Source organism: Dromaius novaehollandiae, chromosome 15, assembly GCF_036370855.1.
Source record: "Dromaius novaehollandiae isolate bDroNov1 chromosome 15, bDroNov1.hap1, whole genome shotgun sequence".
NCBI lineage: Eukaryota > Metazoa > Chordata > Aves > Casuariiformes > Dromaiidae > Dromaius > Dromaius novaehollandiae.
In genome coordinates, this window is record NC_088112.1 from 17,948,779 (window position 1) to 17,964,886 (window position 16,108).

The window sequence follows — 16,108 nt, forward strand, 5'->3', positions numbered from 1 at the left end:
GACTTCCCGCCCCTCCCCTGGGGGGCGGGGCTCCGGCTTTCCCCTCTCAGCCGCGGCGGGATCTTCCCCTCCTACCCCCCGCCTCGGCCAACCGCCGCTAGCGGGGGGTCTCCGCCCGCTCCCCCGTCCCCGGCGGCCGCACTGTGCGTGTGACGTCACTGCGCACGACGGCCGGGAGAGGGAGGGAGGGGAAGAGGTTCCTCAGCGCTGAGTAGCGGCCGCCATTTTGTTTGTGTGCGCAAGGTGGACACGGGCTCGCTCGCCTTTTTTCTCAGCTGTAAGTGACAGAAGCGGTCCTCCTCTTTGGGCTCTTTTCTTCTTCTCGTTTTATTCCCCCCTCCTCTCTCCCTTGCTTTTCCAGGGGGCTGAAGCAGAGGGAGAAGCTGAGGGGAAGCAAAGCTTGGGCTAACGAGGGGCTGCTGGAGCCGGCTCGGCGGCCCGGGCAGAGAGGAGAGCCCTGCGTGAGGGGTTGATTGTGGAGGTGTTAAGGTGGGAGGAGGAATGTTCACTACAGCATCCCGAAGCGGGGGGAGGGCCGCTGGGGAGCCGGCCGTGGGGCCGGGCGGGCCGAGGTGGGACCCAGTGGGCGGTAGGCACTTTCGGGGGTGGAGGCCGCGCAGCTCGGTTATTCAGCCCGATCTGTGCGGAGTTGTCTGGCGCCTGCCCAGGGGGGCGACGAAGCCGAGTCCTCCCACCCCCCCACTCCCCCGCCGCTCCTGAGGCCGCCCGCAGAGAAAACCGGTGGGGAAGGGGGCTTTGCGGCTCTGGGTTGGGGCAGCGGATGTCTTATGTAAGACCCGCTCCTGCGCACCTGCCTCCCAAACGCTCAGGTCAGGGCAGAACAGCCCGGTGGACTTCGGCCATCTGAACTGCATAATGGCCTTTGGCCTCCTCCGAGTCGTACGGCCTGCCAAGTTCTCGAGGAGATCTAGAAATTGCCGTGTAGGCAGCTCATGACAAGACGTTTGTGGCCTTTTCCGGGCACTCTGTGTACGGATCCTTTACAAGAGGCTCCTGCCCCCCCCTTGAGAATGCTTATGGCAGAGCGGGGGAGTGAAAACGACCTGCGATAGGGGTTAGGACCCTACGCTGTGTAGGAATGCGTATGTTCATGTCAGCTGCCGGTTACATAAGTGGAGCTGAAGTGCTTCGGTGCATGAATTTAAAGGGAGTGCAGAGCAGTCAAAAATCTTAAGGTGGCTCCTACTGTAAAATGGTTTATGGCCAGTTTGGGCCTTGTGCAGACTGAATCTAGCAGTAACCTGCTCACTTGCTTTTAACTGGCTCCTTTAGGGACAGAACTTCCAGCTTCTGTCTAAATTCTAGTGTCTCGATATGGACTTCAGCAGAGCTAAGGAGCAATAGTCTTCAATTAAACCTTGCTCAAGTTTTCTGTGTCAAGTGCACCCGTCCCCCGTCCCCCCCCCCCCCGGGCACTTTAATGGTGGATTATTTAGATATACATTCACTGTAGAGCTTAATCACAGCCTGCTGTGTAGCCAAACAGGAAGAAAATGGAGTCATAATTAAAATTCTCTATTCACCTATAACTGAATAGCACAAAAACAAAAAACGCTTAATCCAGAGGAAGAATGACTGAAACCTGAGTGTGTTTCATAATTTGAGTTAGATAGGTTGAAAATAGAGAAAAATGGCTTTGGAGTTGGGGAAAAAAAGAGAAGATAAGAAATGCAGGCATGTAAATGAATACTAACTGTTCTAAGTTTTGTTCCTTTGGACATTTTTGTTTGTCCTTAGATATATGAGCATTTTCATTTCTTAGTAACATACAATAAATAAAATTTTTGTGAGACCTGGATCCTGATTGATTCAAAGGACATACCAGTCACTATTTTTGTGTAGTGTTTGTATTTTGAAAACAGATTTCTGGAAGGGGAGTTGCTACAGGCGTTTTTTTTTTTTTTTTAAACTACTAGTTTGCCACAGATTTTACAGAAGTATCCGAAAACTTCTTTTGTCAAAATATTTGCCATTTACATGTTGTAAAACTTTGCTTATTAATGCCTCCAGTTTGTATAGAAACAATCAGTGCTGTTCTGTGTCAATTTACGGACTGAAATACCACTAATTCTTTGTGCTATCTGCTCCTAAACTTCACTTCTTGATGTCAGTGATTACTGTGGAAACTTTGTCTTGTCCAATTTTTGCTCATTCTTCAGAAACAATATACTGAAATAGATATGTAAGCTTATTTTTAAATATCTGTTAAAGAAGAGTAAAAGTATATGATGGGTTTTGAATTACTCTTAATTCTACAGCTATGCTTTGCTTTCCTTGTTTTTCAGTTATGCATGTACCCGTTTGAACTCAGAATTCCTGCATATAACATCCAGCAAGAGAAGCTGGTGGGTTTTGTCTCTGGCATATCAGCTGAATTGTAAAATACTCAAATATTTGCATGCTGTTAGGGTTCAAAATCTGCAAGTTGGCTTATCGTATTGTGGAGTTGTGTATTAATTTATCAGGGTTCATTTTGTGATTGACATAATTTAAAAAAATCTGGCTGTTTAACAGTGATATGTATGTAAATTTGTGTGAGCACTTGAGTTTTAGTCTGATTGAGGATATATGACTTTAATTTAGTAATTTATGTCCAACATAGTATGAAGGACTAAATTTTTAGATTCTGTTGGAGGTAATGTTTGAAGTTTAAGGTCTCTCTTCATTAGTTTTCTGTTGAAATGTGGTTAGTCACTGAAATATTTATTTAAAATAGATTTTAATTACATGTTGGAAGCTATTAAGTGAAGATGAGTTAGCCTATGTCACAAAATGCAAATCAAGAGTCAAATGTTACTGTGTTAGGATGGGACAGCTGTGTCTACTTGCCCACGACCAAAAAAAATAGGGGGGAAGTAAGGAAAAAAGAACTATTTCAGGAAGACATTCTTTCTAGTTTTGTCATATTTAACCAAACTACAGTATTTGACTCACAGCTACAAGTGTGGTGTAATGCTGTTGTCTCTCTCTCTGTCTCTCTCTCTTTCTGTCCCTCTCTCTCTCTCTTTTTTTTTTTAATGACAGATGCGGCATTCTAAACGAACTCATTGTCCTGAATGGGATGATAGAAAGAGCTGGGATCAGAGAAACCACAGTAGCAGCCATAAACGCAGGAAAAGGTCCCACAGCAGTGGACAAGAAAGCAAGCACTATAAACCCCATCACTTTTCAGAAAGGTATAAGACTCTGAATTGAGTAGCACTAATACTTCTAATTATGTCTAACATAAATACATTTTCAGAAAAACAGTTCTTAAGTGCCCGAAGTTGATAATTCCTTGAGGCTTGGCTCACTTAAGCTTAAGAGGTAGTTGGTTTTGTTGACACAGTATGTAAACCATTAAACTGAAATACTTTAATAGAAACTTGTAAATGTTGTCACTGTTGTCAGTTACGTACTGGTGTTGAATGTGTTTGGTATTAAATTTTAAGTAAAAAATATGCATTTTCACGTATTTTTCTTAAATTGAGCGAAAGGAAGGGAAGAGGTTTGTTTAATCATTTAATACAATGGTAAGTATGAATTAGATGTCTCTTATTAATTTGGAGATGGTTTGCTTTTTCTCCCACACTGCTTTCACTGGAAGGATGTGTTTTTCTATGTTTTTCCCTTGAGAAGAGGATCCTGTGGAATTCTTTTAAGAGTTCATATTCATGCTTGTAAAATGCTGGACAGGGTAGGTGTATAGCAATATGGAGGCTTTTTGCCTCTGCAGCTTTTTTAAGGTTTTTTTCTGGGCAAAAGATCCTTGATCCAGATAACACTCTCTGGTTTCTACGGTGTTTAATGCAGAGCACTAAGAACGCTGTTAACTTCTCTCAGACTCTCCAGGTGTTGTTGGGGGGGGGGGGGGGGAGGGAGTGGCCTGTTAATACTGTGAGCTTTGAAAGCATAGAAGGGGATTATTGCTGTATTGAGAGCACTTTCTCCTGTGACTTCTTTAGAAATTGTGGTCGACTTGTTCAGTATGTTCTAGGAAGTATTTCTCCTTTTTGAATGTGAATTCCTATTTATTGTGCAAACTGTGGATGGATCATGTATTGTTCATGTGGATGGCTATGTATTTGAGACTGACAATCTCCTTAGCTTCCTAATAAAGTAACATGAAAAGCTCCACTTCTTTTGGGGAGGGAGTCAGTTACAAAACATTCTTGATGTAAAGACAGATACCATATAACTCAGTAACTCAGCTCAAGTCACTTATCTTGTTGGAACCTCAAGTTTTTGAAGTGGAGAACATTCACTTAAAATATATTTGCAGTCATTATTTGGACGATAGAGCCATAGATGAAAGAGACCATCATGACCGGAGATATGTTGAGGAATACAGAAATGACTTCTGTGAAGTATATGACCACAGGCATTATCACAGAGACTATGAAAAGAGTCACCATCATCACTATAGCAAATCCTCTGGTCGGAGCAGGAAAAGTAGTCATAAAAGGAAGCATAAGAGACATCATTGCTCCAGTCACCAATCACATTCGGTATGAGTAATTTTTAACTTTATTATTAATGAATTAGTGGTAATAGACTTCTTAAGTGAGTGCTAGAACTTCAAGTCCTGATCACAGTACTTTGGGGAAGTTTATTTAATTAATAAAGGATTTGTAGTTGAATCCATTTGTGAGCATATGAATATGTTCTTAGTTGAGACTTTGGATCAGTGTTGGGGGGATTATCGTCAGTACTAATTGCACCCTGGGAATGTTGGTGGCCAATAGTTGTATCACTGGCATTCTCCTGAAAGATATATTTCAAAAATGAAGACAGGTGACTGTTTCACAATGCAGTTATCACTTTAGTTTTACAGCATAGTGAAATGTCTGTTTTTCAGGTAGACTGTGAGATGCCATCCATCCCGTTACTAAAAAATAATTGAAGTAATGTGCCTTTTTAATATATACTTAATTGGCAGTATGAAACATGCATGTCTGTAAATTGATAAGAACAAGCTGCACAGTTCTACACCTGATTCCACCTTTTAAGTCATGTGCCTCACTAACGGCAGCTAATGTCTTACTAAGATGGGATAAGCTTGCTGTCTGCCTTCTTTCGAGGCATGCTGTCTGATTTTTTTTCATTATTGGCTTCATGCCCACTGGTACATCTTCAACTCCAGGTGTTTTATATCACCCTTTCTGCAATAGAAACAGAATGTTATATTAGATTATATGTTGCAGATCAATGACTTTAGAGTAATTTTTCTTGTCTCGTTTCTCTAAACATGAAGAGTAAAATTGTGTGGTAGTTTTTTATATTTAGATGACAAAAAGTATATATTTTTAAAATATAAGCATTTCACCTGACTGTAAGCTTAGATATATAAATAAATACTGTGTTTTGCTATTTGATAGCAAAATATTAGAAGTAGTGACTTTGCAGTCTTAATCTGTCTTCAGTTAAGCCACTGTTTGAGAGACAAAATTGTGTTGTTTTTTTCTGTTGCCTTATCACTTTAAGTATTTATCTGAAAATCTGTTCCTTGCCATGTTTTTCTTCTGTAACATAAACTGTGCCCTGTGAATTTCTGGGGACTGAATTTGAAATTGCTCCTGCCAACTGTTCGTGGCCTGGTGCGTAACTGAATGCCTGAATATCTCCCCGCTGAATGAATTGCGTATTCTGCCCTGAATTCACTCTGATATATTGATTGGCTGGACGATCTTGGTGCCGATTCCAGAAGAGTCACCGAAGGAAAAGATCCAGGAGTGTAGAGGATGATGAGGAGGGTCACCTGATCTGTGAAAGTGGAGACGTTCTAAGAGCAAGATGTATAGAACATTTTTCAACACTTTTTAAAAACTTTTCAGCAGAAAATCTGTTTAGAATAGTATGTCAGAGGAGGGGGGCTAAAGAAATCTTCATTGCTCTTTTTGTTTTGTTTTTTTTGTGCTTTTTTGTTCTTTTGCATATCTTCTTTTCTGTAGAATTTAAATACTGTGTTCAAAAAGTTCCAAGCAGTAAATGAACTTGAGTCTTGAGATTAGAACAAGAGATAGTTTTGTAGCTAACTGTTTTCATGACACCTGTCCAATAAAATAACACATTCAAATGCTGAGATTTAAAGTAATTATGTTTTTGTAATGGCACATTTTAAAATTACATTAATATTACTTATTCTTGTTTGAGTAGTTATATAATTCTGACTTGTGTTTGTTCTTTTTAGATGAAATTGTTGCGACTTTAGGAGAAGGAGCTTTTGGAAAAGTAGTGGAGTGCATAGATCATGATATGTAAGTATCAGTTACCTTTTTACGTGCATGTCATGACAAAATGCACTTTATTTAGCTGAGAAATTAAAGCCCAAAGATTTTTTCTTTGATAGTAAGTTGGGGGTCAAATGAAGTGTTAAAATATATTTAAGAAAGAAGGTTTTTTTAGATATGAGAGCTACCTTGTAAGCTTGTTTCTAGATTAGCATTTTTAATGAGTTTCAGATATCACATCTGTTTGCAGGACTCCCTGATCATTTTTAAGGTTCTTCAGTCATATCTTTCAATATTATAAATATTTTTTGTTCCTTATTTTGTTCTGTGAAAGGCCCTTGCATAGTACTGACTTCATACAAGATGGTACATAGAGAAATATTTTTACTTTGTTTTTCTCTGAGTTTTTAAGAATCTGTCCTTAACAGAGTAAACTTCCTCCAGCCACATTTGTGTTGGGAAACATCTGTCTAAGAAGAGTTTCTTTCAAAAATAAACCATTTTATAAATACACATTTTTTTCTATACAAGCTGTATAACCAGGTGATACAAACTAGTAACTACCAAATAGCTTTCATCTGCCCTTATATAAAGAGGGAGAACTATGTGTTGCTTCCTGATGTATCAGTCTGCTTTTTCCCTTGCTTCTACAACTAACTACTGTTGCTGTAACTAGAGAATTTGAAGGTATGTAAAGAATACAGAATTGAATTAAGGGACTGACTTCTAGAAGATGACACAGTGAGATATTGAGAAAGTAATCTTGGTTCTTCATTAAAGCAACTGCTTGGAACTGGTTGAGCTGTAAATTTCTTTCCTTAGTCTCCATAATCAGACTTAGCCTTTCAACCTTTTCTGAATGTATGGTAATCCAGTTACACCTTTTTGATGGAGTGGTGACTTTAATGTGATGGCGTGTTTGGTGTAGGGAAGAGAAATGAACGTATTTCCACCACATCTGTGTATGCTAGGACACTTAAACAGTAAAACTGCAGATTAAAGTCATTTTAACCATATGTTTTGTATCTGCAGTTCAGTGACATGGCTGTAGTTTATTTTTCCCTCTGCCTTTGGTTTGTTCATTCTGTCATTTCACTAGTTAGGTCTGTTCAGGAGCTTGAGATCATGCCCTGAAGGCAGACGTGATTGTTAAGTCATTAGAATCTAAGCAGTTTTGCAGAGACAAATTTTAATTGTCCACAAGTGAATGTGACAAGATGAACTATGTATATATGTGTTCCATTTCAAGTTTCATTTCCTTGCACTTAGTGTGTTATAAAACATACTAAGTGCAAGTCCGTTAGATTTGCTAGTACGAAATACTCAAACTCTAAACTTCTGAAATTATTTAATTATTTCCACTGATTCCATTGGAGAAATAAGAGCCAGAACAAAGTCAGCAAGTTGTAGAAAAGTTGTCAAAATTTTTGCAGTACTTTTCTTGAATGTGAACTTTGATAATTTTTTGGAATCATCTTGCAGATGGATTCCTGATGTTTATTCTTTCTTAGATGAGATACGACTGTATGAGAGGTAGTTAATATAGAATATATGATGGGTATTCGATCTTAACCAGAATTAAAAAAAAAACCAAAAACATGTAATACTGATCCTTCCTTTGGAATGGGTTTAAGTCAAATTCCCTAAATAAACCTTGTAATTCTCTACTATCTTTATTTTTTCTTTTGTTCCTTTTATTAAAATCGGGATACTTTGGGGTTGTAGATATTTGACAAGAAAATGATATAGTCTGTGGTGTTTTATTTTAAAGGAGAGGAATGCATGTTGCAGTTAAAATTGTGAAAAATGTTGGTAGATACCGGGAAGCAGCCCGTTCAGAAATACAGGTATTGGAACACTTAAACACCATGGATCCAAGCAGCGCTTTGTAAGTATAAAAGTAGAACAGTCAACATACTAAGGTTTTGGCAAAAGATAATTCTTCAACAAGTTGAGTTTTCATGTATTTATGTGTACTGTTTTTATTTTTAAGCCGCTGTGTCCAGATGCTGGAATGGTTTGATCATCATGGCCATGTTTGCATTGTTTTTGAGCTGCTGGGACTTAGCACTTATGATTTTATTAAGGAAAACAGCTTTCTGCCATTTCATATTAATGACATCAGAAATATGGCTTATCAAATTTGCCAGTCTATAAATTGTAAGTAAATCTCAATGCTTTCATCAAGTGTGTTCCTTTTTTTAAAGGAAATTAATCAATTATTTATGGATTGCTGTTTTTTTTTCTTCGTAGTTTTACACCATAATAAACTAACTCATACAGATTTAAAGCCTGAAAATATCTTGTTTGTGGAATCTGATTACATAGTGAAGTACAATGCTAAAATGGTAAGTCTGCACTTTTCTTTCCAACTCTCATTAGACATTTTTTGTCTTCATTTGAACTTAAAAAATTTGCCATGTGTGAAAGGTCAAATGATAAATGGGGTTATGTTTTTTTAGATCCTTTGTGCTCTTTGAGATGCACTGGTTTTCTGTTGAGCTGGTAATGTTGCTCTGATTCAAAGTAAACTGTTTCATTTGATAACAGCTAAGACCTTTGCTGTTTAATGAAATTCAGCATGCTTAGGGGACTTTGTTAACCGCTTTGAATTTAGCCAGCTTTTTCTTGTTTCATATTTCTTAAGAAGCTCTTTCAATCGCTTTCTTAAAAGCATCTTTTTGTTTTGGGAAGGATGACAGATCTTGCTTCATATCCAATTACCCTGTTTCTAAGGCAGTCTGAAGTGCCTGTCAGTTTGGCGGTTTTTGGCTTGGTGGCAAAGATGAGTGTCCCTGCTGGGTTTTCTGTTTGTCATCAATGTGTAATGTTGACCGCTGGGTAGTGTTATAATTGGCACAGGCCCGGAATAGGGACGTTCTTGAGCAGCATCTTCGTTTTAAATCTAAGAAAACCCCAGAACACAATGTCAGGATGAGTACTTGTCTGCTCAAATCACTTTTAGCGCTAGGAGAAATGCAGATTTCTTTTTATATTGATGCTCTTTTTTCAAAGTATAAGAACATACTGGAAACAGAAAAGCATTATCGACTTTACTGTCTTTAACTTATGCATAAGACTTTTATTGTTGTTAATTCTAGAACTAAGATGTTATAAATGATTGTACGTACCAATGAATAGCCAAAATCCAGGCAGAGACAGCTACTTCTGAAGTTGAGTCAATATTAAGGTTAACAAAAGAGAAAAGGAGTTCTGTTATTGTGGGCAAAGTCTTTAGGTATTTGTCTGTTTCTAAATGTTCAGATTAAATTACCTTCTTATCAGCTCTTCCTTTTTCTTGGAGAATGGACTGAATGGGAATTGATACATTGGGAAGGAGTGGTTTTTTTTATGTGGGTTTGATTTTTAGCATGACTGTGTCAGCTGGTATTTTGAAGATATTTTAAACTGATGTAATGAATAGCTTTTACCTGAACATGCATTTAAAAACATTGACAGAGATTGTTAATTTGGATTCTCTTACAGAAGCGAGATGAACGCACTTTAAAAAACACAGATATCAAAGTTGTTGATTTTGGAAGTGCAACTTTTGATGATGAACATCACAGCACATTAGTGTCTACAAGACATTATAGAGCTCCTGAGGTTATTTTAGGTGAGTAAAGACTTTAAAACCTTCTGACAGTTGATTGCAGTTCATTCTTCCTGTTCCATAAACTGGAGTAGTTTCACATGATTTTAATTTTTCAGTTACTATCTCTCACTGATGATGTTGTTAAACTTCTTGAAAGTAAACCAACTTTCTCCCTGTATTTTACAGTAAAAAAAAGTATTTTAAAAGCAAAAGTCCAAACACATTTCCTTATATTTTTCAAGTTTTGGGGAGAGGCGTGCTGGGAAAAAAACGTATCAGTAAATGGATGGAAACTTGCCCTATCCTTTGTGGATTACTTGTGTTTGAAATGTATTAAAAAGTAAAACGTACGCTTTGCATGTTTTACAGCATTGGGATGGTCGCAGCCTTGTGATGTTTGGAGTATTGGTTGTATTCTGATTGAGTATTACTTAGGATTTACAGTATTTCAGGTATGTACATAAAGCTGAATTGAATCTTTTTGTTGCAGACTTGACTTCTATCTTTTAATGACATCTACTTAACTTAGGGCAAAAGGCATAACTTCAGAGGGCTGTAAGTGTTACATAGAAGAGGTTGTAGACAGCATTCGTATATGAAAATGTGATGTCTTACACATTTACCTCAGATTACTCAAGATCATCTGTTTTAGCTTTTTGAACAATGAAGCCTGTCTAGAGTTTGAAGATGCTCCTCAAATTAGAATAATAAAATATGCATGCGTAAAACTTGGTTTATAAAGTCTGTTTTGCAAGGGCTATCTCAACCATGGAAAGTATAGTATAACAAGCTGCATTGCATGGCGGTTTTTAATAGTTTAATGTGGTAATGTATAATGACACTGTGATGATGCTCTGGAGAACATCTCATTTGTAGATAGGGTTATTACCAAGTGGCTGAGAGTAGAAAAATGTGAAAAGTGCATTGCTTTTTCCCAACAGACGCATGATAGTAAAGAACATTTGGCAATGATGGAAAGAATACTAGGGCCTCTGCCAGCTCACATGATCAAGAAATCCAGGTAAGCCCATTAGAGGAAGAGTAGGTTGCCTGATATTTTCCAGCCCCATAAAAGACTGATTTGAGGAACTTTGAAGTTTCTGTTGTTCATTGTGAGCTGTTAAAAGTCAGCAAATGGCCTTCCAGGCTTTGCAGTTACCTGTTAGTCTGTTGCAAGAAGTTATGTTCAGATTTAGCTGAATTAAATAGTTGGAAAGAGTACTCTATCTCTGGTTTTAGTTCGAGTTACCAGCAGCCAAAAGTTAGCTTCCTGAACAGTAACTGAATATGAACGTGCTCATGTAAAGCTCAGTTTGTACGGTCACCAGAACAACGGTAGATATCTTTTGTTCCCTAAACTGTGGGAATAAACAACCTATTATTGGAAGGTTTATAGTGAGAGGAAGAAGAGGGCCCTGCTCTTACTAGTACAGCTCACAACCTCCTCCACCATTACTTCATATCCTCTGCACGTGGGCTGCAGTGATCTGTTTCTTTTCCTCAAAGATAATACATGCAGCAAAAGTTTCCCATTTCCACTGTAAGGAGAAGAAATCAGCACAGGATTCTTCCCTAACCCCCAAATGCCCCAAATCCAGAGCATGCAAGGTTTAATGGTCCATTCTCTTTATGAAGTAAGTTGTCTTGTTGCCAGCTGATCTAGGTAATCCTGTAACTCAAGTTATAGTAAAGTATAAGTTCCAATAATTCTGCATTGGGTAATGCATTTAGAGTTGGCCATGGTTAACCATAACAGATTCTTAATGCTTTTTTGAAAAATGAGAAGAGTTGGATAGCTACACTTGGAATAGGATGCGCTGGTACTGAAAAACACTACTTTATGTAGCAGAGTTAATGCGATGCCAGGTTGTGGATTTGTTAGAACTTTAATTGCACTGGTATTTTCATGTATTTGCTATGTTTTTCTTGAAGACATTTGGGAATATCTGATTTTGTTACGTAGTTGCAAACCATTTTTTTAAACTCTTCAGACATTATAAGAAACATTTTAAAAGCCAGGGGACTGACATTCTGTCTTTTATTTGTTACTAGTAGGTGAGACCAAGTTGTTCTCTTGGAATGCCTTTGTAAAGAATCTATTTCTTTAAATGTCAATAATTGAAAATATATTTTAATGGCTTCTTTGTTGATTGGAGTACTGAAGGGCCTGTGTTGTAAATACTGTGACAGTGGTAATATAAAAGCAACAGGTTGCTCTGTGAATAAGTTAGCAAAAGACAAGTCAGATCTCCCATGCAGAGGGATATTCAAGAAAACTCTTAGGATGCTTCAGAATGTCTTAGAAAAACACCCACCCAGTTCAAATACTGACACTATTTTTAAATTTTTTTCTTGTCATGCAGAAAGCACTATTTTCATCATGACCAGCTGGACTGGGATGAGCACAGTTCTGCAGGTCGATATGTTAGGAGACGCTGTAAGCCTTTAAAGGTAGGGGAGAACACTTTCATTATTATTCAGTTAAATTTGCAGTTGTGAAAGATCTTTCTAAATTGCTTTTCTCCTCCCACAGGAATTCATGCATTGCCAAGACACAGATCATCAAAGCCTGTTTGACCTTGTTCGCAGAATGTTGGAGTATGATCCAGCCAAAAGAATTACTCTTGATGAAGCCTTGCAGCATCCTTTTTTTGAACCGTTAAATAAGTAAATTCAGAGATCTTTTATGCTTCTCCAAGGAGATTACCTAGACTGTGTCAGTCATCAGAGATTGCATGAAACTTTTGTAAACTTTAAATTATTTTGTACAGTTAAGTCTGTAAATATTTACATATGTTTTGTATAACTGTCATGTTTATCTTGTTGAACAGTTGTAGTCTTAATCATAGATATCAAAGTGAAAAATAAAAGTAATTTTCATTTTTGAAGTTTGTTCCTTTTTTTCTTTTTTAAACTGTACCATATCTTTTTGCAGAGAGGGCTAGTTAAGCGTCTGACTTTAGATGAGACCATGGTCTTGCTAAACAATATTTGAAAACACATTAATTAAAATGTTTTTAACTATCTTCCTTTAAAAGTTATACATGAAGAAAGGATTGTGATTCAGCCTACCTAACCATGCTGTGTAGAACTTTGCAATACTATTCTGAACCATGATTGAAGATAGTGTATATTCTGATTAGCTTTTTTTGCCACCTTTGACCCCACATTCTCACATTTAAACAGTGTGCATTGCTCTCTGAATGCCGGTTAGTCAGTCCCTAGAAACTTGTGTGTCTGAGGCTTTCAATGGTAAGTATTTATCAGTAAGGTCTGAAAAATAACATTTTAACTTTTCAAAGTTGTTTTGATTCACTGAAGTGCAGCATTTTCATGGTAAGGCTTTTCAGAAGAACTGCACTGCCCCTGTATAAAAATGTAGAGAAGGAGGATATACACTCTTGTTCTCAGTGATGAAATACTGTGAATCAGTTATAGCATATTTAAGCCCTTCTATTGCAATAGTAACAAGATAAAATCATCAGGTCTTCAAATACATATTTCTGTGCAGCTTGATCTGTAGTTACTAATAAATTGAGCAACCTTGGCAACTGAGAAACACTGTCATCAGTCGTCATACGATAAGGTGGGGAATGAGTTCTCAGTTGTAACCCCTGAACCTACGTATCAATTTGGGCCAGGAAAGTAGTACCATCTTCCTCCTCATTAACCTACTTTGGCAGTTTTTGCTCTTCAGTGTTTAAGTTGGTGGGGTCTTTTGGTCTTGCTGCAATGCTGTTTTAATCTGGCACAGTATGGATGGCTTGCTGAGCAAGAGTAAGGGAGGCTTTCATTGTAGAGTTCATTCCGAGTGGCCTGTGCAAGACAGCCATTTCTTGCAGTCTTGACAGCATAGCTGGCTGGTTTAACATGCAAGTCATCATTAAGGAAAGAAACAGCCAACCAATTCCGTTCCACAGAAGCCCATCTTCAGGTTTTGTGTGTTGCTGGTGTCCCTGTTCCACTGATGCGTGGGCAGGAAGGAGGCTGAAGCTGCATCTCTATGATTGGGGCAGAATATAGCTGGGACAAAGCTTTGAAAGCTTATTTTCTATAATGAGTGCCACCCACTGTGCGTGATTGTCTCATAATACAGAACCCCGATCTTCCTAGGATGTGAATTTTACCCCATTGTGGTTTTTGTCTGTGACAGGAAATGTAACAGTTGATACCTTTCCATTCAGTAGTGACCACAGTAGAAGTGAGGACAGGAGTGAATTCCTCCCTTTGTTCCTTCTCACAATACTTTCCGCTCCACACCTTCAGAGGCAAAGCACGGACTCAGTGTAAGCAATGCAAAGCAAAGGGAGATGGAAAAAAAAGTAAGGTTATATAGTGCTGTAACTATAAAACTGTAACTATAAGACAGTTTTATCAAAATTGGTGAAAATTCTGTACTCATGCTAAGTAAGTCATTTTAGCCTTTGTTAATGCAGTTAATAGAATACGTTTCACCTGCTGAGAAAGATGTATGCTGGAAAAAGAAAATACATACTAGCCTGTTTAAAATTTTTCACTTTTTCTCCCAGTAAATTTAAAAAATGCACTATCAAGATTAATATAGCAACTGCAGCAAGGTGCCAAGTAGTTTTGCAGGCCCTACACCACGTACAAAAGAGCTTGCAGGCTGGAGGGAGAAAGGGGCATGCGTCCAACATCCTCAGGGTCATGAGTGAAGCAGCACAGAGCTGTTAGCAGCTGAGGGACAGCCAGGTGCCAGGGGGTCTGTCTTTAATAGCTCTGATTTCTCATGTTCTCCGGGCTGCCCTCAATGGTTTTGTCTTCACTAGGGAAAAGATTTTTACATGCACGCGCTCCACTGTCTCCTTCATACGTGAATGCAGTTCGGGTAGTTTGTAATGTTGGCACATCCGGATCAAGCTATATACTAAATGCACCTATAGCTGTTGGTAAATAGTAAGATCTAATTGCATGTTTTTCTGCACTTTTGAATTTTAGCTATTGTACCATAAACAAAATATGGTCTGTAGATCTGTGAATCACTTGACCAGGCAGACCAACAGTGTCTGTCGTACAAGAAGTCAGTTACACATTTTACTAAGCATGGATGATGGGAGAAAATAAAGCTGTCCTTTAAGTGAACAAAACAGGCTTTGTCTTTAAAAGTGCAAACAGCATACAAGATGCAGAACTTCAGAAGGCAAGGGGAAGAGTTGAGCTGGGGGTTAAACTTAACAGCAAAGGGGTTAGGAGTTCTGTGTCAGAGGGCGCAGGAACAACGGTAGTAAGTGGCCCTTTTTCCTTGTACGGTTTCCAGATATCTCCGTTACAAGAGCAGCTCAGGACACTTAGACACAACTTGGACAAGAGACTTTGTATCCTGGAAGCTCCCCAAAATTGGTTGTACTGTGTAAAGTCAATCGATCTCAGAGCTCAGAAGTCTCAGAGGGCTGGTGGAAAGAGGAGGGGAAGGAGAAGGAAAGGAAGAGGTTGCTCACAATCATCTCCTATTTTTCTCCTTGTATCTTTGGGCATTGGAAGGTGAGAAGGAAGGAGTTAAATACTGGCAGGTAGCAGCATGACCAGTTTGGATACAATGGCTACAGAAAGCAGTATATATACAATTTGAAAGTCGAGTTGTTCAGGTACATATCCTTTATCAGCTCAGTTATTAGATATTCACACCGCTCCTAGCAGTTTTCTCCAACCCAGCTGAGTGCTTCTGCAACCCTGGCCTAGGCTTCACCCACCTATCCTGGAAGAAGTACTGCCAGGAGGGCAGAGGCGGTGGCCAAGAGGCAAAGAGCGGCTTTAGGTTTGTATGATATGTGCTCAGAGTCCAGACTCTAAGCATTAAGTTATCTGAGGATGTTTTATAGGTGAGCTAAGAGCTGATGTGATACAAGCTGTAGCAGAGAGAAAAAAGGCATGGGGGTTTGGTGGAAGCGGCCGAAGTCCGGGGGTACTTCATGTCTGTGTGGCAGCGGGGTTACTCTGGTTCAAGGGCTTCCCTCCTTCAGAGGGGGCGTTTTGCCCTGGTGAAATCGGGACGGGAGGGGGCATGGCGGAACATCGCGGTTTGCAGATGGGAGAGTTCACAGTCCAAACGGGAGCTGCAGCGCAGGATGGCAAAAAGAAAGGGGAAAGAAAAGAAGGAACACACGCGGGAAGGTCGCGCTCGGCAGGGGAGGGCGGCGCGGTGCCCCCGCGCCTCCCCCGCGCCGCCCGGGCTCCGCTGGGGGGCGCCCGCTCCGCGGCCGGCGGCTCCGCCGCGGCGGGGGGCGCCGGGCCGCTGCCCCCCTGGGCAGCCGGACGGCGCCGC

At 39.5% G+C, this 16,108-nt stretch overlaps 1 protein-coding gene across 4 annotated transcripts; it reads left to right on the forward strand.

Moving 5' to 3' along the window:
• Positions 1-129: 129 nt before the first annotated feature.
• Positions 130-12,713, forward strand: CLK4 (CDC like kinase 4). 4 transcript variants are annotated; one of them, XM_026101961.2, is made up of 14 exons: positions 130-277; positions 2,307-2,366; positions 3,046-3,197; positions 4,283-4,508; positions 5,705-5,795; positions 6,191-6,257; positions 8,002-8,118; positions 8,224-8,390; positions 8,484-8,578; positions 9,717-9,846; positions 10,195-10,277; positions 10,767-10,846; positions 12,189-12,276; positions 12,359-12,713. In XM_026101961.2, the coding sequence occupies exons 2-14, from the start codon at positions 2,313-2,315 to the stop codon at positions 12,494-12,496; spliced, it is 1,488 nt and encodes a 495-aa protein (XP_025957746.1). In that variant the 5' UTR covers positions 130-277; positions 2,307-2,312; the 3' UTR covers positions 12,497-12,713. The 4 variants fall into 4 exon arrangements, with proteins under 4 accessions (XP_025957746.1, XP_064377151.1, XP_064377153.1 ...); XM_064521081.1 differs by lacking the exon at positions 2,307-2,366 and having other exon boundaries at positions 156-277; XM_064521082.1 differs by lacking the exons at positions 4,283-4,508; positions 5,705-5,795 and having other exon boundaries at positions 159-277.
• The last annotated feature ends 3,395 nt before the right edge of the window (positions 12,714-16,108 follow it).